This window comes from Dasypus novemcinctus, chromosome 23, assembly GCF_030445035.2.
Source record: "Dasypus novemcinctus isolate mDasNov1 chromosome 23, mDasNov1.1.hap2, whole genome shotgun sequence".
Classification (NCBI taxonomy): Eukaryota; Metazoa; Chordata; class Mammalia; order Cingulata; family Dasypodidae; genus Dasypus; species Dasypus novemcinctus.
In genome coordinates this window covers 12,529,891-12,556,925 of record NC_080695.1, presented here as the reverse complement: position 1 = coordinate 12,556,925, position 27,035 = coordinate 12,529,891, and the positions used below count along the sequence as shown (strand labels likewise).

The following is a 27,035-nucleotide window of genomic DNA, read 5'->3' as shown; positions in this document are numbered from 1 at the left end:
CATCACAATAGTAGGTCTAGGGTAAATCCACTCAGTTATAGCTATTTCAGCATTTGCTGTTTTATAATATAGAGGCATCTATATAATGATCTTAACTCTTAATTACAGTTTCTAGTAAGTTTTTACTTCAAAACAAATTGGGCATTTTTCGTTTACTAACTAAGCAACTAGAACAATTTCATTAGTAACAAATTTGCTAAGTTTTTCTGCTTTTCCAGCAGTTGAACCAATTCCATTTATGATTCCTTTATACATAAAATTCAATTCCAAGATAGTATTGACATTTAAAACTCATCTTTAGGTTACCTTTTACCATTATGCAATTTGTAACCAGTGAACCCTATGTCTGATTTATGAGTTCCTAGGCACAAGCAGACTTGTTACTGGATTTTACTCAGGTTTTTGACTTATGCTGCAAAATTGAATTTCAAGAGCACGTGGGTTAGGCCAGTAGTTTATTCAGGTAGGGAGGTATGCCATGGCAAGGGTCATCTGAGGGTCCCCCCCCCCCCCCATGGCTCTTGCGTGGCCTCAGGTCTTTCCATCCTCCCCTGGGGCAAAGCCCCATCTGGGTGGTGAGGCAGCTCTGGGCCAGGTTCCTGCCGACCTGGAGCCTGGCTTCAGATTGCCCTGAGGTGACAAGCCTTTAATGGCAGCAATGAAAAGGTGAGCCTGTTTCTAGGCCCTGTGCCTGCCCGCTCCTCACCTGCTTCTCCTCGGCTGCTGGGTCTTGATTGTTGAAAACTGCGAAGGCTGTTTCTAAAAGGGAGTTAATGGAAGTTTGGGGGGCCATGGAAAGTTTCTGTGGCTTTCTATGGATATCTGAGACAGATTGGAGTTCCTAGGAGGATCTGCTCTTCTCTAGAGTTAAGATCTACGGGATCCTACCAGCTTTCTTTGAAATAAGGCTAAATTTCTAGGTTGTGCCTCCCTGAGCTTTTAATTGACCCGTTTGGTAGTACGTTTCCTCATCCCTTTAAAGAGACATGGCCATGTGGTCTCCGGCCCTCAGATCTGTCCTTTCCTCTTACACAGGTTTAACTGGAATTCAGGGTCCCATACAGAGCCCACTCTTGGCTGGACTGTGGCCATGTGGTGTGGAAGGAAAAGATTAGCCTCTTCCTTTTTAGGCCATGAGTTGGCAGGTTGTCCCGATTAGAAGCCACCCAGTACCCTAGGGGAGGATAAACTCATTCATCAGTCTCGGTGGTGTCCCACTGCGAGACCTGGTTGAACAGATTGCTTGCCAAACCTGCGTCCTGGAGGTTGGGAGAACTGCTTGCTGTCCCCACATTCTGGGGATTGGGAACCTCATATCTCTGGGCATCCCCAGAACCTTAGATATATCTGGGTCCAGTTTCCAGACCAAAGCTCCCAAGCCAGGCTTTCCCACTAGGAAAGGGAGAGTTTATTAAAAAACAAGAAAAGAGTACACAATCTGAGACATAGGCTGCAGGCAGGCTGTGGGGTGAGATGCACGTGTGGGGCCCCAGGTTAGGCCTTTATGAAGTCTTTCCTCCTCTCCTTACCTAATTTTGGGGAGGGGTCCCAGCTGTTTGCTGTTCTGATTGGTTTCCCTACCTGTTAGCTCTCAGGGGGCCAATGGTGAGACCTTTTGTTTGAAGGTATCCAGGGCTTCCCCTTGACCCAGAAAGAGTTCCAAATGGGATCTTATGGCCAGAGTCTCTTGGGATCTTTCTAGCTTGGCTCTTCAGAAGCAGCCTCAGGAGGTTTCTGGGCGGGGTCTCATAGCCATGTTCTCTGCCGGGTCAGAGCCGCCTTGCCTCTTTCACTAAACTAACCCACCTCATAAGCACTTATTTAATTTTTAGCAGTTTGAATTTTCATTTATTAATTTGATATTACCTTCCAGAGGTATGAAAAATATATACCAAACAGACAGACACAAATAGAGTTAAACACACCTAAAGAAACATGAAACTCACTAATATGGTTCATCAGGGTGCTAATGACAACTGGGGCAGAGCTGGACACAGGCTCCTTCATTAATAAACACTGAGGGTTGAACATGGTGGGGCACGTACCAAACCAGGGTGAGTCACAAGGTCATCATCATTATCAGAGATCGAGATTCTGGGACAAGAAAGCACAGAGTAGAGGTCAGTCACGAGGTGGTCCATATGGAGACTGAACAGGAAGGTGGAGTGGTTATATACAAGGGAGAGCCTAAGTTTTGCATAACCATAAACAGGGATGAGACCTATTTAGGATGACTTTCACAATAGCAGGTCTAGGCTAAATCCAGCCAGTTTCGGCAATTTCAGATATTAATCTTTCTCTTTTATTTTTAATACTATAAAGGCATCCATATAATTCTTTTTTTTTCTCCCCTCCCCCCCCACACCCATTGTCTGCTCTCTGTCCATTCACTGTATGTCCTTCTTTGTCTGCTTGCATTCTTGTCAGTGACACCGGGAATGTTTCTCTTTTTTGTTGTTGTTGCATCATCTTGCTGCATCAGTTCTCCATGTGTGCAGTACCACTCCTGGGCAGGCTGCACTTTTTGTTTTCAAGTGGGGTGGCTCTCCTTGAGGGGTGCACTCCTTGCACATGGCGCTCCCCTACATGGTGAATACCCCTGTGTGGCACGGCACTCCTTGCACGCATCAGCACTGCACATGGGCCAGCTCACCACATGGGTCAGGAGGCCCTGGGTTTGAACCCTGGTCCTCCTATGTGGTAGGCAGACGCTCTATCAGTTGAGCCGAATCCACTTCCCAATCTATGTAATTCTTAACCCTTGGTTACATATGTTCAGTATGCCTCAATATTTAAGCTCTACTTGGTTTTTCTAGTACTACAGAACAATAGCCAGCCTCCCAGTGAGGGAAGTAGCTGATCCAAAGCAGTGATCACTGGTTAGAGCACCCTTCCCTGGCTTTTGGAGGACTAGGTCTTCACAGCTCATCCTGACACCGGCAAGCTGCACCAGGGGCCTGGGCTGCAGTCCCTGCTGCTGCCTGCCACCTGGTTAGGGAATGGTAGATGGTAGCCACTTCATGGAGGGTGAAATTCACCAGTTTTTATTACTATTTACTGGCCACGTCATCTAGCTCTTCCTTGGAGGTTGCACAGTGTTCCGCTAGACCCCAGAGTTGCAAAATAGTTGATTCAAACAGCTCCTGCCAGCTCAATAGTTATTTTGGTGGAGGGGCTGACTCCTGGAGCTTCCCACTCTGCCATCTTCTCACAGTCCTCTCAATAAATGTTATAAGACTGAACTCGTACATAGTATCTTCCCCAATTACAATGGGATGCAATTAGAAACCAATAACAAAGAAAACTGGATAATTCATAAATACGTGGAAATTAAACAACACATTCTTAAACAACCAATGGGCCAAAATAGAGAGCAAAAGGGAAATTAGAAAATACTTGGAAGCAAGTGAAAATGAAAACACAACCGACCAACAGTCATGGGATGAAGTGAAGCAGTGCTGTAAGGAAAATTATGGGTGAAATGCCTACATTTGCAAAGAATGACGGTCTCAAGTTGATGCTAGGCAGGTATACTCAGGGGTGAGGCTACTCTAGGGTTGGACCAGTTTAGCAGTGTCAGTAATTACAGGTTTTAACATTTGGCTACTATATAATATACTGGTAATAGGAAAAGCATCTGTGTAATGATTCAGTAATCATAATCATTTGTTAATTCTTAACCTTCGGCTACAAATTTAAAAGATGAATAAAAAGAATTGAGTGAAGGTGAAATCAGGACACTGAAACAGAAAAAATTATGAAACTTCTGAACAGGAACAACATAAAGACACAACAGCAACGCCCAGAACCCTGATGCTGAAGAAGGGGGTGGGAAAGTGGATGTGGCTCAGGCGACTGAGCTCCTGCCTACCACATGGGAGGTCCCTGGTTTGGTTCCCTGTGCTTCCTAAAGTCGACAACGAGGTGGTGTGACAGGCAGGTGTGGTAAGCTGATACAAGATGACACAACAAGAGACACAAGAAAAAAAATATTGAGAGACACAACAAAGCAGGGAGCAGAAGTTCCTGGACCTTCCTAAAGAAAAAGAAAACAAGCAGGACAGCGAGCTGCTGCGACGGGCAGGCATGGCAAATTAACATGAGAAGATGATGCAACCAGAGATACAAGAAGAAAAAACATGAGAGGCACAACAAAGCAGGGAATGGAAGTGGCTCAAGCAATTAGGTGCCTCCCTCCCACATCAGAGGTTCCAGGTTCAGTTCCCAGTGCCTCCTAAAGACTCAGCACACAGCAAAGTGGAAACAACAAGGGGGTGGGGAGAAATAAATAAATCTTTAAAGAAAGAAGAAGGGTGTGAAGAACAGGATGATAACATTTTACCTTGAACCATTGAAGAGAAGGAAAACAAATCGTAAAATTTTTATTTGAAATTTTTATTCTTATGGGAAAACAAAACAAACCTCTGAATGGACATGAGGCCAATGAACTCCCTGAAGGTCTCATCACTCCTGATAACTTTCCAGCACTGCCGGAGTGCCAAATAAATTCTGGTGAATAAGTTCGGAGAAGCGCTTTGACACAACGGCTGTTAACACGTTCTGTTAGAAAACACAACAGAAGCAGATGCTAGAGGTATGCAAGAGCTGCATTTGGGAAGAAACTCTCAGGGAAGTAAGAGACTCCCACTTCTTTTCCATCATCACTGATGATGTGGTGGACAGAGCAGATTTGTCTATGAATCTCATAACCTGAGAGAGGAATTAGTAGGCTTCCTGCCTTATGAAGCTGATGTAGAAATTTGGCTGTGAAATTTCATGCTGTAATAACTGAGAAGTGGGGACAAAACATGGAGTACTGTTGTGGACAGGCTTACATTGTGTCTAGTGGATTTTCTTCCAAAATGAAAGTTGTTGTTTCTAGACTTCTTGAGAAATCTCCCCAAGCTGTCCACATACTCTGCTCTTCCTGCACCTTAAGTATGTTGTTGGCAAAATCAGTGCCTATGATGGGAGTATCTATTGCATTGGGAACGACTGAGGAAGTTTCTTTTTTCTGTCGATTGCTTCAACTACTTATAGAACCTGCTTTTTCAGAGCAATGAAGAAAGGGGAGAGAACTGAAGGAAATTTGACATCCTCAGTGGACAGGCAGGCATGATGCTTTTGAAATTTTAGTGAATCTCCTGCAAGCACTTGTTTTGTGTCTAGATGGTATAAATAGTGACACAAATGTTAGATGGAATAATCTCCAGAGACAGATTTCTGATGTCTTCTTTGTAGCCAGTGGCCTGATTGCAATGCTGCATTCACTCAATGGAGTGATGTAAAATATTGAGGTTTATCATGAATTTTGGTTTGAGGAAGCCACAAATTAGCAACCAAACTTGATTCAAATGAAACTCCCTGGCAAATTCCACAGGGCTCAGCAAGGTAACCTGGAATCTCAGCTAACCTCTGAGTGTTACTATAAAGAAATCCTAATGTTCCAACAGCGACACATGTTATTCAGGAACTTAAAGACATATCCTCAGAACAGCAGCTCAGCTCTTAAATACTTATCTCTGGTTAACTCTCTTATGGGACAGCTCAAATTCAATACATTGAATGACATGTACTGACATGTATAGAAGTGACTTACCCAATTCTGACACATTCTCAACTGAGCTTCATTGTTGGAGAATCAAGTGGAAACACAGAGGGAAAGGTATATGGCTTCCACCACCATTTACGAAGCCCTCCATCTGCCTGACATCAGACCTCCCTCACACATGGGAGGTCCCGGGTTCCATTCCTGGCGCCTCCTAAAAAAAAAGATGAGCATACAATGAACAAACACAGAGAAGACAGGGAGTGCAAACAAAAAGGGGGAGAGGAGAAATAATCTTTTTAAAAAACTAGGGGAGTGTGGAGCTGGCCCATGCGCAGTGCTGATGCAAGCAAGGAGTGCCCTGCCATGCAGGGGTGTTCCCCGCGTAGGGGAGCCCCACGCGCAAGGAGTGCGCCCCATAAGGAGAGCGGCCCAGCGCGAAAGAAAGTGCAGTCTGCCCAGGAATGGCGCCACACACACACAGAGCTGACACAACAAGGTGATGCAACAAAAAGAAACATTCCCGTGCCGCTGACAACAACCGAAGCGGACAAAGAAGATGCAGCAAATTGACACAGAGAACAGACAACCGGGGTGGGGGGGAGAGGGGAGAGAAATAAATAAATAAATAAATCTTTAAAAAAAAAACAAAAAAAATTGGGGAGGGGGAAGGTGGAGTGGATGTGGCTCAAGTGGTTGCGCTCTCACTTCCCACATGGGAAGTACTGGGTTTGGTTCCCAATGCCTCCTGAAAAGACAAAAATGAACAACAGATGAAAAAAACAACTCAGGGAAGCTGATGTGCCCCAGTGGTTGAGCACTGGCTTCCTGCATACGAGGTCCCAGGTTCAATCCCTGGCCCCAGTACCCACCCCCCAAAAAAAAAATTCTTGGGGATTGGATGTGGCTCAAGTAGTTGATTGCCGGCTTCCTACGTAAAAGGTCCTGGGCTGATTCCCTGGTGCTACTACCATAATAAAACAAACAAAAAATCTGTAAAGCAGCTTCTGGCACCTTTGTACTCCCTGCAGCTTGTACTCCTATTGTGAGTCCCTGTCCAGGTTCCAGAGGGAGCAGAGTGACCTGTACACACATACTGGGGTACATGTATATTAGTGCCAATCTATATGTGGAAGTCTGAGAGCCTGAGCCAGGGAACTTCTCTCAGGCTCACCCTCTCAGAGTCTGTGTCAAGAGCACAGAACTGGCTTGCAGACAGCTGGGATAATGTGAGAAACAATTAAGTTGAAGCAGCCTGGACAAAAGACTACCTACATTAGGTCACACAAGAGAGGACCCAGGAGTAGAGGGAACATTCACTTAAACTTCTGTAAACTATAAATGGGGAATTCCTAAGGCCTCTAGAAAGCACAAGCCCAGAAAAAGAAGAAGCAGGCTCTGCAGCTTCAAGCAGGCTCAGATAAGACAGGAAGGACCCTGTACTTCGCATCTGCTGATCTCCTTGATAGGAGGGCTAAGCTCTGAAGGAGACCCCAGCCAAAGCAGAGCTGATTTGCAAAGACAGTGAAAGGTGCTTGATGCTTTAGTTTGTTCATTTTGATTAGCTCCTGGCATTAAAAAAAAAAAGCTATCATATCACTACCCGGATATAGACACCTCACAGACTTTATCTTTAAGTTAACACTTTAAAATACTAAAATGTACAGTGTGCAATAAAAGATTAGAAGCAAAGAAACAGGAAATGGCCCATGCCAAGGAACAAGATACAAATCCAAAAACCATCACTGAAGAGGACCAGAGTTTGGATTTACCAGACACAGAATTAAAAATATAGTCCTCAGTATGCTCATGGAGATAAAGGAAAACACAGAGAAAAGCAAAAAATATGAGAAAAACAATGAACTACAATGGAATCTCTTTTAGATTCTCAATAGGAACCAAATAAAATTATCAGAGTTGAAGACAACAACGAAAATGAAAAAAATCCCTAGATGGTTTCAACAGCAGATTGGAGGTGGCAGAAGAATCAGTGATCTCAAAGACAAGACAATTGAAATGATTCAGGCTGAGGAACAAAGAGGAAAAAAAATAAAAAGGAACAAATAGATCCTAAGAGATCTGTGGGATACTATCAAGCATACAAAATATGCATAGTGGGAGTCACTGAAGAAGAAGGAATAGAGAAAGAGGCAGAAGGAATATTCTAAGATATAACAGCACAAAATTTCCCAAATTTAATGAAAGACACAAATATGCCCATTCAAGAAACCCAACAAACCCCAAACAGAATCAACTCAAAAAGAACCAACCCTGATACAGTTATCATATTGTCCAATGCCAATGCCAAGGAGAGAGTTCTTAAAATTGTAAGAGAAAAACAACAAGCTATGTACAAGAGAATTTCAAGATTAAATGCCAATTTCTCATCAAATACCATCGTGGAAAGAATGAAGTTGTATGAAATATTTAAGTTGCAGAAAGAAAATAATTGCCAACCAAGAATTTTGATCTGGCAAGATTTTCTTTAAAAAAAAAAAAAGTGAGAGATTAAGACATGCCAGATAAACAAAAGCAGAGAGAATGAGTGCATTACTACCAGACATGTCCTACAAGCAGTTCTAAAGAGTCCTTTAGACTGAAAGGGAAGGACATTAGACAGTGGATCAAAGTGGTATAAAGTAATCAAATGGGTAATTATCAATGCTGGTACTATTGCATTTTTTGGTATTTAACTCCACTCTTTACATCTTACAGGTGCTAAAATACAAATGCATAAAAAGTAATGATAAATCTATGGTTTTGGGCATACAATGTACAATGATCATTTGTTACAAGTACAAAAAAATGATGAAAGAATGGGTGCAAATAAGAACAAAGTATATGTATGCTACTGAAGATAAGTTAATAGAAACAAATATGATAGTTATAGATTTAGAATTTTAAATTTTAACCCTATAGTAGCCACAAAGAAAATACATAAAAAATATATTCAGAAAGAAATGAGAAGGAACTCAAAGAGCACAATTCAGAAAGCCATATAAACATGAAAGTAGACATTCATAAAAGAAATGAGGGTTAAAGATAAATTAACAAAATGGCAGAAGAAAGTATTGCATTATCAATGGTTTCTTTAAATGTAAATGGATTAAACTCTCCAGGCAAAATGCAGATATTGGCAGAGTAGATAAAAAAGCATGGCCAAACCATATGCTTTTTACAAGACTCACTTTATATTCAAAGACATAAATAGGTTAAAAGGTAAGGATGGGGAAAACATTACCATGCAAGCAGTAAACAAATGAGAGCTGGGGTTGCTATACTAATATCAGATAAAATGGACTTTAGGTCAAAAACTGTTATGAGGGGAAAAGAAGGTCATTTTATAATGATAAAAGTATCAATTCAACAAGAAGATGTAACAATTACAAATATATACATGAACCTAGCAACAGAGCCCCAAAATAAAGGAAGAAAATGCTGACATATTTGAAAGGAGAAATAGACAGTTCCATACTAATAGCAGGAGATTCCAATACATACTTTAAAATATGGGTAGAGGGGAGCAGGTGTAGCTCAGTGGTTGAGCGTCTGCTTCCCATGTACAAGGTCCTGGTTTCAATCCCTAGTACCTCCTAAAAAAAATGGATAGACTATCTAAACAGAAGATGAATAAGGAAATAGAAGACTTAAACAAAACACTAAATCAGGTAGACTTACATACATATATAGAACACTTCACCCGATAGCAGCAGAATACACATTCTTCTCTAAGCTAGACCATATGTTAGGTAACCAAACAAAGCTCAATACATTAAAAAATACCTTTTCTAAACCACAGTGGAATAAAGCCTAGGAATCAATAACAAAAGGAGATATGGAAAATTAACAAATATGTGAAAAGTAAACAACATACTCTTAACCAGTGGGTCAAAGAAGAAATAGGGAAATTAGGAAATATCTTGAGGCAAATGGAAACAAAAACATAACACCAAAACTTATGGGATGCAGCAAAGGCAGTGCAGAGAGGAAAACCAATAGCTCTAAACACTTACATTAAAAAAGAACGATCTCAAATTAGTGACCTAACTTTGAAATTGGAGGATCTATAAAATGAAGAGCAGACTAGACCCAAAATAAGCAGTAGTAAGGAAATAACAAAGATTAGAGCACTGATAAAGAATAAAAAATAATAGAATTAACAAAACCAAAAATCGTTTCTTTGAAAAGATCAATAAAATCAACAAAACTTTAGCTAGTCTGAAAAAGAAATAGAGAGGATACAAATAACTAATGTCAGAAATGCAATGAAGGACATTGTATTTAAAATGGGCAAAAGTCCTGAATAAACATTTCTTCAAAGAAGATTATACAAATGGCAAAAAGGCACATGAAAAGATGCTTAACATCATTAGCTATTAGGGAAATGCATATGAAAAACATAAGAAGATACCATTTCATATGCACTAGAATCTAGAATATCTACTATTTAAAAAAAACAAACAATTACTACTGTTCGAGAGAATGTAGAGAAATAGGAACACTTATTCATTGTTTATGGGAATGTAAAATGGTGCAGCTGCTGTGGAAGACAGTTTGACAGTCCCTAAAAATGTTAAGTAGAGATTAACATATGATCCCACAATCCCACTTCTAGGTATATACCCCTAAGGACTGAAAGCAGGAACTTGAACAGATATTTGCACATCGATGTTCACCATTGTCAAAAGGTGGACACAATCCAAGTGTCCATCAACTGATCTTTGGATAAACAAAATGTGGTAAAAACATACAATGGAATATTATTCAGGCATAAATAGGAATGAAGTTCTGATACATGCTATAACATTGATGAACCATGAAGACATCATGCTGAGTAAAATAAGCCAGACACAAAAGGACAAATATTATATTATCTCACTGATATTAAATAATTAGAATAAGTAAATCCATAGTCAGAAACTAGAATATAGGTTACCATGGGCTGGAGTGGTAAAGAATGTGGAGTTAATTCTTAATTTGTAGAGAGTTTCTACTTGGGGTGATGGAAAGCTTTGGTAATGAATGCACAATATTGTGAATGTAATTAACAGCACTGAATTACGTATTTTAATGTAAAGGTAGAAATTTTAGGTTGGATATATGTTACTAGAATAAAATTTATTTAAAAAATAGGACTATATAACACAAACATGGATCCTAATATAAACCATATTTAACTGTACAATTATTAAAAGGTTCTTTTATCAATGTAACAAATATATCACAATAATGCAAGGTGTTAATAATAGGGTAGTATCTGGAATTCTGCATTTTGTGCAAGAGTTTTCATAAACCACAACTTGTCTAATAACAAAAGACAACAAATCCAGTTTAAAAAATGGGCCAAGGAGTTGAATAGACATTTCTCTCAAGAAGTATACAAATGGTCAACAAGTACATGACAAGCTAGTCAATGTCATTAGTCATTTGGGAACTACAAAACTAAAATGAGACACCACTTCATATCCACTAGGCTGGCCATAATTTAAAAGGGGGAAAAAAAAAAGAAGGTAAATGACAAGTGTTGGGGAGGCTGTGGAGAAATTGAACCCTCATACATTGCTTGGTCATGTTATATGGTTCAGCTGCTGTGGAAAACAATTTGGCGGTTCCTCAGAAAAGTTAAACATAGAATTACCATATGACCCAGCAATTCCACTCTTGGGTATACACCCCAAAGAACTGAAAACAGGGTGTCCAAACAAAAACTTATACATAAATGTTGATAGCAACTCACAATAGCCAAAAGGTGGAAATCCTTCGAATACCCATCAAGAGATGAATGGATTGTAGTATACACATACAATGGAAAGAGAGATACTTAGAGGATTTTTGTGAAGTGAATTGTCACGTATCATAGAAACTCAAGGTATCAATCTTTACAAGGCATGGTTTGGGGTTCCTTAGTACTGCAACTTGAGATTTTATTACTTGATAATATGCAGTAGAGAACTTTGCTCATTAGTAGATTTATTTTCTTCTCTTCAATTGACGGGTAACTTATAGACCCAAAATGTCCAAACAGTAATCACTAGCTATGTGTGGCTATTGAGCACTTGAAATGATAATACCTTGGATATCTTGGTTTAAATCACATGTTATTAAAATTAATTTTAAAAAGTCTTTTAAAAGTGATGGCTAGAAAGTTTTAATTTCATATGTAGCTGACATGTACATTTCATAGTTTATTTAGCCATTGCCCCTTTTTAAGTCATTTCTATAATTTTTCAATATTATAAACAATGCTATAGTGAACATACTCTAATGAGAATAGAGTTGCACTGTACAGTAAAATTAAATAAGATTAGAAATCCAATTCCTTAGGCACACCAGCCACATGTCAAGGGCTACTAGCTAGATGTGGCTTCTGGCTACTACATTAGCTCAGGATGTCATCACAGAAAGTTTTACTGGACTACTCTATTGGCTTAGAGCTTTAAGAACAGGGATTCTGCTTCTTTCTAGCTTGTGTGATCTTGAACAAGTTCCTGAACCTCTCTTTGCCTCATTTCACTCATCCATAAAATGGAAATGTCTTTAGTACCTACCCCCACAGGGTAGTTGCAAGAATTAAGTGAGTTAACGTGTAAATCTTTAGAAGGAGTGCCTGGCATATTGTAACCTCTATATAACTGTTAGCATGACTAATAGAACCTTTGTCAACTCCTGGTAACTTCTACTTGGTGTCTGAGAGACCGAGGGCTACCTGTCAGGCACTGGCTATCATCTTTCTGAATGGAGAAACCCTCAGCCTGGTGGTAAGGACTCTTCCTTGGCATCCTTTATTTTGTTCAAGTCTATGTTGAGAAATTTCTCTGAGGAAGCTATAAATTGTTTGCTTCCAACACTCACCCAGGTGAATTAGACCTTGAGTTCTCCTTTCCTCTTTTGTATTTCTCGATTCATCTCTGTCTCTGAGTCTGTCCTCTCTGAATTGTCCAGGTCCCTGCTTCATTGCAGCTCAACCTCCGATTCATCCCCAGTGTACCTTCTCGTGGGCAAGCTCGCACAGAACTTTCCTCTCCCATTTACCTGCTCTCCCCACCCCCATTATATTATTTTCTCTTGCTTCCCTCCTGGAATATTGCCATTAATTGCTCAACAGTTTACCTCGTCTTCTTTGCCCCACCCTATTAAACATACCGAAAGCTCACAGGGCAGGGACTGTTTGGGCCCACCCCATCATTTTTTTTCTCCCTGCCTTACAAGGCAAATGCCTGGTGGCTACTGGCTGAATGGATGTCAGTGTGGAAAGGAGCTAATGCACCTAAGTGTTGAGTATATTACTGAGTGGCTTTATTGCCCAGATAAACATTCAAAACATTTTAGTAAGTGCCAGAAGGAATCCTTTTAGGACTAATTACATTGCATTTGTAAACTAATTTTAATATCCATGCTATAAGCATTTTGTTACTTTCCAGAATCTCTTTGGGATCAATTCATTATACTTAAATTCTTTACAGATTGAGGTAGTCATCATTCAGAAAGTCATTCTATATAGGTGGCTAGGCGATAAGTTTTAGGTATACACATTTCTCATATTTAGGTACTGCATATTTATTCTTTATTGTTTTGACTTAGCTCTTGTGATTATGACTATTTTTATTATAGTTACATAATCAGATATTACTAGTATATATATTTCAATTGATGTTTGTATATTCATCTGTTGATCAGTCACCTTTCTGAAAACTCTTAAATGGGTTGCATGTGTTTTCTCTTTTTTTCAAACAAACGTATAAAATGCAAGTGAAGATAATTTTGTCTCCAGTCTAATAGAAGGCTCTTTTATTAATGGTGGGGGTGAGGATGGGGGTGGAGGTAGGGCAAACTTACAGGATCATGTTTAATCATTGTACGGATAGCATACATTCCTGTCTTGTTCATGAATTGGATAGGAATGGGTTTCCATTATTTAACTCTAGGAAGTGATATTTTCCTTCATAAGCTCAAGCAGCCAGTTGTATATCTCTACTTCTCAGTTTCATAACTGTTTTTTCTTTGAAACCCCCAAGTCCTTTGGACCCAACTACCTGCTGGCCCTTCTTCTTGCAAGTAACTGCATTATCAGTCTTCACTTTTACACATTTCATAAAATCCAAGGGCAAAGGGATTATAAGAGAGGGAGAGATTTAATTTGCTTCCACTTCATATTTCCTGAAATCTTGGCATCCTTTTTCTGTACCTTATTTGCCTGGAAAAAAATTCCACTTAATACTCAAGGAGCCACATCAAATGTCACCTTCTTTGTAAAAAATTTCCTGAACAGTATCCACTTCAGAATTAGACCCACCTTCTGCCCCTTAAGCTTTGCCTTCCTTATCTGGAGCATTGTCACAAGGCATAACTCTGGCTTCCAAACAAAATAGTCTCTGGAAAGTATTCCTAAAGCATGGCTCATTCTCACTTCTAGGTTAATATTAATATTTTGGCAAAATGTAAAAGAAGTGACTTGGGTTCCATCAACTAAAAACAAATTGGGTCTAAGATTTGGCCAGCAGTATCAGGTTTCCTCCCAGTGAGTTAGTAGTTTTCTGAAAATCAAATACATTCCTCCTTGAAAATTTTGGGCTTTAATATCTTATGTTGAGTTGGGGGGGAAGACTGATAATTATCCATTAGAAAAAAGACTACTCTGCTAAATTAAACCAGGCTTTATTTCATGAGAGTCCAAAATAAGGGTTAAAGAACTCAGGTAATAGATAAGAACTGGAGCTGGAATTTACACCTGGTCTGTCTGTCTCCTAACAGCACCCTCTGAAGACTGAGTCTCAGCCCAGGCTGCTGGGACGAGTCTATTGACGGTGTCATCTGAGCATTCCAACAGCTAAAGGTAGGTACTTCTTTTGAAAGTGCCTTTGGACTAACCCAGTTTTTGGTGGTCATCTTATTTCTTTTTTATTTGCTCATAGTCATAATAAGTAAATCTGTAAGAGCTAAAGGGCCTGGTCTATGTTTGCTTTGAGGGACTCAGCACAAGGATTGACTAAGAGATTCTAAGTACTCCTCTGTTCCATTGAGGGGATGGAAGAATTCTAAGGAATGGACTGGCTAATGGTGGAATTAAGCTGGTGTTAGGTGAGACCCTGATGTTAAGTTTGTGGCAGTCCATTGTTAGCCCCTATATCCATCCAGTGGATTAAATGGGAGATGTGATGAGACCACCACCACTGCATCCTCTATAACTTTGAGGGTGGCACTATTCTCTGCCATCTTCCCCCTACCCCCAGGATTTACTCTCTTGGCCAGAGAGGGCAGTTTCAGGGGCTTTTTCTACTATAATAGCTCTTACTCTATAGGTCAAGGAACTTACGTGAGGTGCTGCCAACTGCTAAGTTTGTCCATTTGGATTCTATATGTGGGAACCAGGGAAAGAGATACTGTGGGCCAGGGGGCCCACTGAGGGACCTGGGGCAGGACCCGCTGTATTACATGACCCTATATGTTCTTACTCTCTTACCAGTAAGAGTCTTGAATGTGCTTTAGGTCCCTATAGGTCTGCAGTAACTTGGGTTCTGTTACCAATAACTTTAAAATGTCTGCAAATTCCCCTTTTCTCAATGTACGGTTACCCAAGTGTTGGGAATTGGATCATATCCCCCAGAAAAGGCATGTTTGGGCCCCAACTCCTGGTTCCTATGGGAGGGAACACATTTGTAGATAGGCTCTTTGAAGATGTTATTAGTTAAGATGTGCCCCCCCAAAATGAGGATGGGCCTTAATACAAAATGGCTGAAGTCCTCATAAGCAAAGAAAGTTGGACATGGAAAAAAAGAGAAGCCATGGGGAGCAGCCAGAAGCGGAAGTCAACAGAACCCGGAATAGAAAGAAGATGCTGCTGTGTGCATGGTCATGTGATAGAAAAGCCAAGGAATCCCAAAGATTGCTGGGCAGCCAGAAGATACAACACAGGAGAGGAAGCAAGCCTTCTAGCCTCCGAAACCGAGAGCCAATAAATTCCTGTTGTTAAGCCAACCCATTGCATGGTATTTGTTTTAGCAGCTAGGAAACTAAAACACCGAGTAAATTAAATGGCTAGAGGTCTCTTTGAGGAAGGAGTTGGAGAATCACTATTACATATACTTGCCATGAATCCAGCTTCTCCTTGAAGGGGATGAGTGTTTTGGGTCTGACAACTGGCTCAGGTGGGAAAACTGGGCAGGTGATTGTGATTTTCCATTGGGGAAGCTAATCTCAGGCTTCCGGGCATCCATATCCTTAGAGAATGTATTTTATGCCTTCGTTGACTGTCCATCTGTCTTGCCCCATGTTCTATTAGCCATCTCCGTGGATCTCTGCAGTCAGGTGCCCCTATATCGGACTTTCTGACCTTGCTGCCCAGCACAGCATGTCATGCCCCCTTGCTTTTCCCGTGGGTAAGTGTTGCCCCCCCGTCTCTGCTTCTGGGATCCTATCACCCCCCTGGTAATAGCATCTCCCATGGTCAGCTCTGGCTAGTGGTGCCTCCCTGACTCCCCACGGCCTTGGTGAAGAGTGTCTTCCAGGCCTTCTTGCAGAATGGTCAGCTGGTTGCATTCATTCTATCACAACCACTTCCCTGAGCCTATTGATCCCTTCCTCCACTGCCTGACTTGGAGGTGATGGCACCTGTACTTGATTTCCGCTTTCTGAATGCTGTCTCTACAGCGCATCAGAACCAGCTCCCACCTACTGGTGCCCTGGACAAAGTGGTGAATCTGTCTCCCTTATCCATGCCCCTCCCTTGATCTCCTTCTCAGGATCTATTCCCAAGTTTATTTGCAGTTCCTGCCAGTATATAGGAGCCAGGTCCTGCGGCTCCTCCTACATAAAATCCACCCCCTTCCTAAACAAGCTTAACTCTTCCCCAGTCAGACCAAAGGGAACTTCACCTTGGTGAGTAGTGGGGGGAGCCCCTGAAGAGAGACCGCATTCATTGTTTCGTAGGGTGTCTTGTAGGGTCCCGTCTCATTTGAGTCTTCTTCATAGCCTTCGGGCAGGAGTGGGGGTGGGCGTGGTGCTTTCCTTAAGTGGGAGTGAGCCACTTTTGCAGGCCTAAAGGGCTCAAAGGTATCTGAAGTTCTACCAACATTGAGTCTCATCCCTAGTCTGATGCCCCTTTCCTTATCAGAGCCCTAACCTTGGTCTTGGAGACCGACCACAGCCGAGAATTCCATCTTCTTTAAAGTTCTGCTCCTTTTAAATTAAATCCCGAGCCTGCGCCTCAGCACTGTCTGCCCTCTAACTGCAGAGGATGGTAAAACAGGCTGCTGAGGAGATTCCCTGGCTTTCATAGCGTGCTTTATGTTGCTGGTTGACGGCTCTGAGCCTGTCATTTCTTCTCTTTCTGTAACAGCAACTCCTCTCTTCAGCCCTGGTGAGGATATCATCAGTGGCCACCCAATCTCAGATTCCAAGTATGCAGTTCTTATAATTCGTATTTCCCCTATATCCTCAAACACCAGAGAGAGTGAACAAGCCAAGGCATCCCTTCTACCCGTGGCCCGTCCCAGCTCCCCCAAGGGCTGAGTCTTAGCTGCACAGCTAGGAGTATTCCACATATCACCAGTGACTCTGCATCTTAGGACCCTTCCTGGAACCTGCTGCCTTAAGTCAGGCTACCTAGAAGTAGGGCTTGAGAGAGAAAGTGGGAGCACATGCAGCACTGATGCATTGTCCTGGGGAGAAGGGGAATGAAAGCTGCAGAAGAGGACGGGGAAAGGGGTTGGGCCAGGATGGAGTCTCTCTCAGTGGGAAAGCTTTTGGAGGGAGCGTATGTTGCACTGCAGAACTGGTCACAACTGAAGCACGGCCTTTCTTACCCCTGTGTCAGTAAGTCATCAGAGTGCACTGGGAGGGGAGGCTGGGCCAAGAACATTCAGGCCAGGGGAGCTAGGTAGGGCTTCTTTTTTTAAAGATTTATTTTATTTATTCCCCCTACCCCACCCCCGCATTGCTTGCGCTCACTGTATGATATGTCTGTTCTTTGTGTGCTCTGTGTCTGCTTGTCTTCTTTATAGAAGGCACCAGAAACCGAACCCAGGACCTCCCACTTGGGAGTGGGGCTCCTAATCACTCGAGCCACCCCTGCTCCCGTGGGTAGGGCATTTTTAGCATCCACTGCAGGCTCCCTAAATTCTCTGAGAAAGTCTAATTCATCCCTCTTTTGACACTTTTGCCCTTTGATTATTTGGTCATCCAGACTGGGGGTGGGGAACTTGGAGTCAGTTTGCCTCTAGCACACAGTTTTGGTTACATAATTTCTGTAAATTGTAACTTGTAAGAAAAGAGACAACAATGAAATCCTTTCTCCATGCTCTGGTCTAGAGGAAAACAAATTTGCTTACCATCTCAGCCAAAGGCCCAGTTGTTTGAAGGCAGGAATTTAAGATGCTTCATAACTTCTGCATTTGTATTGTCAGATTTGCTGAATGGCAATCAAAGGTCTAGGGGAAAAGCCCACTGTGTTTACTCTGGGGACATGAGGGAGGCGGGACTGCAAGTCCCCCTCCAGAGCCTGTTCTGGGTAGAGAATTCCAAGGAATGACTTTTTGAAAAACCTCTTTTCTTACGCAAGTTGCTCAGATTCTCTGTTAATATTTAAGAGGCTGACTGCAGAGGCAGTTTGTCAATAGAGCATGAAATGATAAAATTAGAAGCCAAACTTCTCATGTGACTTCCAAGGGAAGCAGTTTAAAATCCCACAAAGCTCAGGTGAAAAATGTTAAGGATTTGGCTTTTTAATTCCTTCTCAATCTATACCTAATCATCTCAAAGTCATTTAATAAGGCAAGCAAATTACTGAGCCCATCCTGACGACTGTCCCTGTAAATCTCTTAATAGTGTAGAAGGGGCCATGAAGGTGAACTTGTGGAACCAGTCTTCATCAGCAAGAAAGTTGTGCTGTTAATCTTGAAAGTGGGTGCTGAATTGTGAAGGTCTGAAATTCACCTTTTCCATTCTTGCTTCCTCAAAGTACTTCATTCAGTGTTGTGCTCCAAATAGACAAATATTTTGTCTCTTCAATGATTTAATTCCATAATAATAGTGAAATAAGCGCTACCAGAAAAGATAAATGCCACCTATTGGGGGAGTAATAAAATTTTGATTGGGGACTCAGGAGGGTTTCATGGAAGAAGCATGGGTAGGATTTGAAGGACAAAGTCTGTAACAGCTGGAACCCATGGAAGAGAAAGGGGACTTGAGGTCTTCCATATCAGGCTGAGGGTCTTTCCTGTGGGTCAAAGAAGTGGCTGAAGGCTCTGAAGAGGGGAGTAACGTGATGCGAACTGTGTTTTCGAGGTGACGCAGGTCACCATACGAAAGGTTGAAAGGGAGCAGAGATAGACGAAGTGGAGCATCAGAGGGCGGACTTGGAACGGGCTTGGTGAGAAGAAAGTCGACTCAGGGAGAGGTCAGAATCACATCCGTACGTCAGGATGATGCGCCTTGGTGCCAGGAGTTCGAGCGTGTGGAGACAGCGAGGAACTCAGGCCAATGGACAGTACTGTGCCCTTCGTCGGCGAGGAGCCGACAGCAGGAGCAGGGCCGGAGGGGGGAGAGGCAACGGAGCCAAGGTCCAGAAAGTGGTGGCCAGGAGGGCTGTGGCCCTGGAGAGCAAGAGCTGGCCCAGGTGCCGCCTCAGACCGAAGAATTTGAGACGAACTCCCGCGGGGACGGCCGGGGGGCGAGGCTGCCCCGGAGCCGGATTTAAGGCGCTCTCCTCCCCGCGAGGCGCGGCTCGTAAGGACCGAAGGAGCTCCGGCGCCGCGCGCGCTGCGCCGAGGGCCGCACGTCGGGGCGCGGCGGGCGACGCGCCGAGGGAGAGGGTCGCGCCGGGCGGACGGCCTCCGCGCCGCGGAGAGAGGCGCTTCCGGGCCGCGCGGGGAGCCGGGGCGGGCGCGGGCGGCCGGCGGGAAGGCGGCCCCGGCGCGCCCCGCCCGCTGCCGCCCGGCGCTCGGGTGACGCGCGAGGCCGGCCCCGCCCGCGCCCCGCCCGCGCCCCCGGGCCCGTTAGCCGCGCGCCGCGCCGCTGCTGCCCGGCCCCTGGGCGGCGGCGCGTGCGGCCGCGGCCCTGGCGCGCCCCCTGGCGGCCCGGCGGGGCGCGGCGGGCGCGGCGCTGACCCGGAGGCGGCGGCGGCGGTGCCCGGATGGAGGCACGTCATTGTCCCCCGCCGGGCGGCTGGGCTGTGTGCGGCGGCGGCGGCGGCGGCGGCGGCGGCCGAGGGGGATGGAGCGAGCGCCGGGCCGGGTCAGGTAAGCTCCCGCCTCCTGCCCGCGGCCGGCGTGGGGCCGGCGGGGCGCCCCGCTCGCCGCAGCTGGCCCGGCCGGCCCCGAGCCCGGCCGGCCGGCGCGGCCCCTCGCCCGCCGCCCCCTCCGCAGCCGCGGGCCGGCCCGGACCGCGCCGGGGGCAGCGCCGCACCGCCGGGCCGGGCCGCTGGGGAGGGGGCGGCGGCCGCCGCGGTCGGGCGCCGGGGGAGCGGGGCTGCGCGGGGAGGCCGGACCCCCCTGGTTGCCTTGGCCACTGCGCGCCCACCCCCACCCGGCCCCATCCCGCCCCCTTGCCCCGCGGGCCGGGCCGGGAGGGCGGCTCCGGGGCGGCCGGGCCGGGTCCGCTCGGGTCCGCTCGGGGTGGGCGTGTGCCGGCCGCCGACCCGGGCAGCCCGCCCGCCGCCCCCCGCGTGGCTGCCACCTCCGGCCGCCGGGCGCCCCTCGGAGCTGCGGGCTCGCCTCCCCGCCCCCACCCCGCCCCCAAAAGAGAGACAAAGTTTCCCACCCGCGGCGCCCCCCGCCCGCCCCCGCCCCCGCCGAGCGCCGGGCTCCCCGCGGCCGCCCTGGCGCAGCGGGCACCGCCGGGCGCGTCTCCGGCGGCGAGAGCGCCTCCGTCACGCTCTTCATCTTGGCGGCAGAAGAGCCAACTTACCTGCGAAGGGGGCGGTCGCGGGAGGGGGTCTCCGTTTCGGAGGTTTGCAATGAAAATTTGACGGAACAGAAGTTTTATCATCTAGGACTGTAAACTAGCTGTAATGAGTGCAGTTGAGATTACTTGGGTAGAATAGCTCTTTCATATTCAGGGAGGCTTTAGTGCTTGTTTATGGGGAAGAACGTGCTGGTTACTTAAAGTAAATAATTCTAATAGTGAAACTGGTAGAAAAACTAGTTAACGCCTCTTTTTCAAGGTAGAAACGGTTTTATAGGTTCCTATAACGCTTTTGTGGAGAGCCACACTTTTTTTTGAATTGTGCATTTTAAACGTAATTCCATTCTATTATTCATTCAAAGTGCAAAGTGGGTATGAATAGTCAGTTTCACTTTTTGGATTTTACTTAGGGTCGGTTTCACTTTCTTTTCAACATCATTAAATCAGGTCTTCAATTTTTGGTTTGTTAAGGTTTAAGGCTAATTGTTTTGTTTGCTTAGATAAAGATCAAAGTTATGTCTTTCTACAGCTTGCGTCTGTTTTTCTCTTAAATGGAAATGCTACAAGAACGTGTACATTGTTTACTAAAAGGTAGAATGTAGCAGTTTCTTTTTATATGGGTTGATAATGTTACCTCAGGTGTATGCGGAGTGCCACAATGTCTAAATAGTGACATACATATATATTTTTTGACGAAAAAGAATTATTCATTCTACCATTTGGTCTGCACAAGGATGAAAATACCCGTTTACGGGACTAAGGATTTTAAGTTTTTCAAAGAAAAGATCATACGTAAACAAAACACTTGTGAATTTTCTTACTCCTTCACACACATCCAGTTGTGTCCGTGTACATGTTTTTTTAAAGCATGTTTCTGTAACTTTTTGTATGCCTTCATTAAAAGGTGTTGAAAGAAATTCTAACTTTGAAGTAGTTGTTTTAAAAAGTCCTGATCTTTACAGCAATAATGTCAAGAAGCTTTACTGGGAGTAAAGGACATGTAATTTTATGAATCTTATGTCCTCCACAACCTTGTCTGACTTCTAGAAGGGGTATTTCTGTGGCAGATGGAGTTTAGTTTGAAACTTGAGGGCTTTAGGGTAAGAATTCATTGACTGAATATACAAATGAAAAAGAATGGATGGTTTGAGTTTCTCTTCCCAAAATTATAATGGTTATTGATGACTGAACTGTATGTTTTCCTTAATATATATTTTTTTCATTTAAGAGGCTTTTTTTTCCCATAAAGGTAATTGAAGCAAGTAAACTGGCTTTATTTGATTCTTTGTTAATAATTATCCTGAAGGGATGTTTTTCCTAGAAAAATCAAGGTTTTTGTTGTTATTTAATGTATTGTAAATAAGGCTGGATTAGCCTTTTCTTATTACTCTGGGCCTTCTTCCTTTTCCTTCTCTTCCTCCTCTTCCTCTTTTAGTTTTCTTACTCCTGTCCCCACACTGTTTCATAATTTCTTTTGACTGTTATATGAGGAAAGTGTATACTATATTTAGATAATAAGGCTTAAGCTTTCTTCCTGAATGAGGGTCATGTATCTGAGATTGATTTAACATATCAATTCAGTTTTTTAAAGTTTGTTAAGACCTAATTAACATCGGGTTTTCTATTTCTATATAAGATTTCCAAATTACTTTTCAAGGTTGTACTCTTTTGGGGTGATAATCTTTTCTTAAAGATTGTAAACAACAATATTGAGGCATTGAAAAAAAACAGCCAGTGCACTGTAACAGTTGCTCATTGAGGTGGCCAGTACATGGGTATTTATTTTGCCGTCCTTTGTATTTCACAGTTTTGAGTTTTTAAAAAATATTTGAAAAGGCCATTCCTACTTCAGAGTGGTTTTTTTTAGGATTAAGTGAGATACTATGTATAAATCACAACAAGGTGCAAAAGCAAATGCCATTCGCTTCTTGTCTCTAGAATTTGTTCATTTATTTGTTCAACACATTCAAATAAGGGGATGTGAATAAGAACGTCATGGCGAGCCACAGGGAATATGGCCTGTGGAGTAGGTGCTGAAGTACTACAATCAATATCACACAACGGGTGCTGCTGGAACTCATAGTAGGGACTTTTTTTTTTTTTAAGAAGGTACTGGGAATTGAATCTAGGACCACCTGGTCCATGGGAAGCAGGTGCCAAAAGCTGAGCTACATTTGTTCGTCAATGCAAGTTGGTTTTATTTTCATTTGTTTGGGTTTTTTTTGAAGGTACCAGCTATGGAACCTGGGAAGCAGGCACTCAACCACTTAAGCTATATCTGCTCCTCCATAGTAGGGATTTTAACCCACTTTTGGGCAAGGGGGAGTTGTCAAGTTAAGTGTCAGGAAATGCATTCTAAACTGAGAGGTGCATCATGTAGAGAGAGCTGGGACTGAAGGTGAGCTCAGAATGGCAGGAATGTGACTGAGAGAGTGCAGGGAGGTTACTAGGTCAGACAGTGCCCTGTCTAGCTAGGTGCAGGGATGTTGTGCTGCGGAGTGCCCTCCTGAAAGGTTTTCTACAGAGGAGTGGCATATCTAGATTCTGTTACCAGTTTGGGGGTGGAGGGGAGCTACTATTTTTCAATGCTAGCTGCCATTGAGCGGTTTTAGAAACATTCTTGATAGTGCTCTGTTGACTAGGTAGTGTAGCAAAAGGGAACCCCAGCTGGAAGTGTTGGATCTGGCTCCAAGTCCCAGCTGCTGACTAGCTTGGGTTACAGTTCCTTCATTTTATAGATGCTGTGGATGTAAGCTTATGTGACCCTGGGAATTTTGTCCGAGCTCTCCATAAATTCATTATGAAAAGTAAGCAAGTTAAGGTATATACAACAATTAACATAGCGCCCAGCACATGGAAAGTACTCAATTAGTTGGAGCCCTAAGACTTTAAAATAGGATTCAGAGAGGAAATTATGATTAAGAACTTTTATAACATTTGTGCTCAAGTTGGATGTCATTGTCTTACGGGCTTCATTAAAAAGTCATGCATCCCGTATAAATGAGTCTCTTCAGAAAAATTTGTTTGTTTTAAAGGGGAGAGTTTCTATAACTATGTATTTTTAAAATATATATATATTTCAAACATCATTTTGGACTTTAAGTTCAAAGTTAAAGCTAGATTTTTTCTTTGTATAGTTGAGACTTTTCCCTGAGAAAAATTTAGTCAAATGTGCTAGAGTGTCTAATGTTCGAGTTTTAAGCACTAGAGAGAGAAAAACAGTCACTTAGTAAATATATAGAATTGGAAATTGAGGTGCCTAATTATATATTGAAACATCAGTTTTTGTCGGGTATGGAAGAGAATAAAATCTTCTAATTAAGTGTATCACTGTGGAGTGGGTGTAGCTCAGTGGTTGAGTGCCTCATTTGCATGTACAGCATCTTGGGTTCAATCCCAGGTACCTCCTGAAACGAAACAAACGAACAAAAACCAAGAATAAATATATCACCGAAAGTTTTAAAATAAAAATTTTGACACGTTCAGATTAGCATGATGCTAAATGTCCCCAAAATTATTGCAAAGCTGTTTGAAAATATTATTGATTTTCTGTTTGGATGATTTGTTGAAAAATAACTGAGAATGGCTAGGATAATTTTCCAGGATCTAATAGGAGAGTTGTTAGATTACTTTTCTTACCTTATGAAACAAATCTATGCTTTTTGTCTTTTGCAGAGTTGAACAATGACCATAGTTGACAAAGTCTCTGAATCTTCAGAACCATCAACCTATCAGAATCAGCCTGGCAGTTCTGAAGCAGTCTCACCTGGAGACATGGATGCAAGTTCTGCCAGCTGGGGTGCTGTGTCTTCATTAAATGATGTTGCAAATCACACACTTGCTTTAGGACCAGTACCTGGTGCTGTAGTTTACTCGAGTGCATCTGTACCTGATAAATCAAAACCATCACCACAAAAGGATCAAGGTACTAGTTTTAAAAAGACAGACTCATACCAGAAACTCCTGTATAAATACTGTCAGTGGGTTGGTGGTTTCAGAGAGGGGCTAATTTTGTGAGATATATTGCTGAGTGGCCAGCTGAGTTACGTTATTTGTAATTACATTGTTATCTTGTTGCTTGTGCATGATTAACATGTATTACAGCAGGTAAGGTAACTTTTATTTACTAGGATGTTTGTAGTTAGTCTCTTTTAGTCCTAATTTTTCGAAGGATAAACTTTGTCTTGGTAAGAATTGAGATGGATATGTGAATGTTAACTTGTCGGTTAACTAGTAGTTATTATGGTTTCCTAAGTAATTGTCTGTCTCTTAAAAATTTAAAGATGCTTTTTAAAAAATGGTTGCTGTACCCAACTTGTCTTGCCAGCTAAAGTCAATTGTAAGTAATAAAGCTCTTGGAAAGAGAGCAGATAAAAGTTACGTTTGTTAAAAATATTAGTGTTCATTTGTTAAAGTTTATCCAGATAAATGAAATATTGACACATTTAGTTGATACTTCTAAGACTTTGGGATTTGGAAGCTTTGAAATGCGAAGAAAGGGAATAGATTAGTTCCTACTGTATAAACGTTTGGCTTAGTTTTAGTGTTAGTTTGGAATAATTTTATTTTATTTTTTATAGTTTGGAATAATTTGACCCTTGTTTTGAGTCCTCTTAGTAAGTGTGATATTGTGATTTGGGAGTGAGTAGTATGGTTTGCTGAAGGTTTTTAGGGTGAGAGGAAGACTTTCTATCACAGAACACAAACAACTTAATTAAATATTACAGATAGAGGTTTAAAGTTCTTTGGCTCCCATACCACCAAGAATTTCCCACAGGGTATCTTTCTCCACAGGTCCCAGACTCTTATTGTGTTGCTTGAGCTCCTCTTTGTTTCCCGAAAGACTTAGCGCACATCTTCCCACCTTACCCTTTTCTGGCTCCCTTGCCCCACTCTTTACGGACTCATTTTTCTTTACCTGATGTTGCTGTCTATTCTCTACCACTCTGAAGCCTGCTTTTGCATATTTAAATACTCGTTATTATCTCTGTTAAAATAGCCATCTTTAAAAGCTTTTTACCCTTTAAAAGCATCAAGGAATTAGCAAGCCTTTGAAAAATTAGTCTTGCTGTAATTGATTTTGAGCTTTCCTAAATAAGTTGTTCCTTTAGCATCACCTGACTTTTGTTAGCATATTTAGTCATAATCTGTTAATAATTTGTAAAAATAGGTATAAACCTTTTGGACCAAGGATAGTATACTTAAAAGTGACGTAGTGCCTCACAGCCTGAATTCAAAGCCTGTTTCCTTACTGGTAAAGTGGGTATAGCAACAGTGCTTGCCCTTAGACTTAGCTCTGTGTCAGCTAGTAAGGCCTCAGGAAAGAGATGATGGTGAGGACGACAGTGATGGTGGTGGGACTGAATACAGGCAACCATAGCAATGATTAAAGAATTGACTTATCCTTATTTTTAAAACACTTTATTATGGGAAATTTTCAATAGATATAAAAGAAGACAGACTAATTATAATGAACTCTCATGTTGCCCACAGCCAATTTTGATGTTTATCAATTCATGGCCCACCTCTATCCATTTACTCCTTCCTTGCCTTCCAATTATTTTAAAGCAAATCTAAGACCTCATATTTCATCTGTAATAGTACGTCATCTGAAAAATAAGGATTGTTAATAAAAAATAAAAATGTCTTTATATTAAACATCCAGTCAATGTTCAAATTTCCCTGGTTGTCATATTTTTTTTTTTTTAGGTACCAGGGCCATGGCTTGAACCCGGAACCCTGTGTATGGGAAGCCAGTGCTCAACCACTGAGCTATATCAGCTCCCCTAGAGTTGTTTTTTCATTTGTTTGCTTTTTTTGTTTTTAGGAGGCATCGGGAACTGAACCTGGGACCTTCCTGTGTGGGAAGCAGATGCTCACCCACTTGAGCTACATCCACTCCCCCATATAATTTTTATAACAGCTGTTCAAATCAAGATCCAAAAAAGGCCCACACTTTGCATTTAGTGGATATGTCTCTTAAATTTATCTTGACTAGATTCATATTTGATGTGTTGCTGTGTGTTTAGCTTCAGAAGAGTGCAAAATTTTGTTTTTAAATATTTGTTATTTTTCTAGTCCTAGGTGATGGCATTGCTCCTCCACAAAAAGTTCTTTTTCCATCTGAGAAGATTTGTCTGAAGTGGCAACAAACTCATAGAGTTGGAGCTGGGCTCCAGAATTTGGGCAATACGTGTTTTGCCAATGCAGCATTGCAGTGTTTAACTTACACACCGCCTCTTGCCAATTACATGCTATCACATGAACACTCCAAGACATGTAAGTGTTCTTGTGTTATGGTACGTTTGTTGTATTGTGATATGCTAACTTTTATTTTTCTCTGAAAATAAATGTGAATTGCTAAGCCAAAAACTCTATGATCATTTAGAAGCTGGACTGCAGTCTTTTAGAAACCAAAGAGATACGATTCTTAGGATTCTTACTCAGGTAGATAAAAAGCATTTTGTACCTAATTTGATCTGTAACGTTATTTTAAAAGAAACATTTTATGAGCATTTTGCATTTCTGAACCCCCTGCTGCTTTTCTTCACTTGCTATAAAAAACACAACATAACTGTCTGATGCTAAT

The 27,035-nt window shown here is 42.5% G+C and overlaps 1 protein-coding gene and 1 pseudogene across 2 annotated transcripts in view; both read left to right on the top strand.

The window, feature by feature from the left end:
- Nucleotides 1-2,029: 2,029 nt before the first annotated feature.
- Nucleotides 2,030-5,865, top strand: LOC139437430 (52 kDa repressor of the inhibitor of the protein kinase-like; annotated as a pseudogene).
- An 8,497-nt stretch (nt 5,866-14,362) lies between these two features.
- Nucleotides 14,363-27,035, top strand: part of USP42 (ubiquitin specific peptidase 42) — a 52,039-nt gene continuing 39,366 nt past the window's right edge. The window contains exons 1-3 of one of the 2 annotated variants that reach the window (XM_058285767.2): nt 14,363-14,381; nt 24,122-24,371; nt 26,525-26,725. In XM_058285767.2, coding sequence (XP_058141750.1) covers nt 24,131-24,371; nt 26,525-26,725 — 442 coding nt within the window. In that variant the 5' untranslated portion in view covers nt 14,363-14,381; nt 24,122-24,130. Of the gene's footprint in view, nt 14,382-19,632; nt 19,783-24,121; nt 24,372-26,524; nt 26,726-27,035 lie in introns of those variants that run through there. The other variant, XM_058285766.1, reaches the window with a different exon arrangement.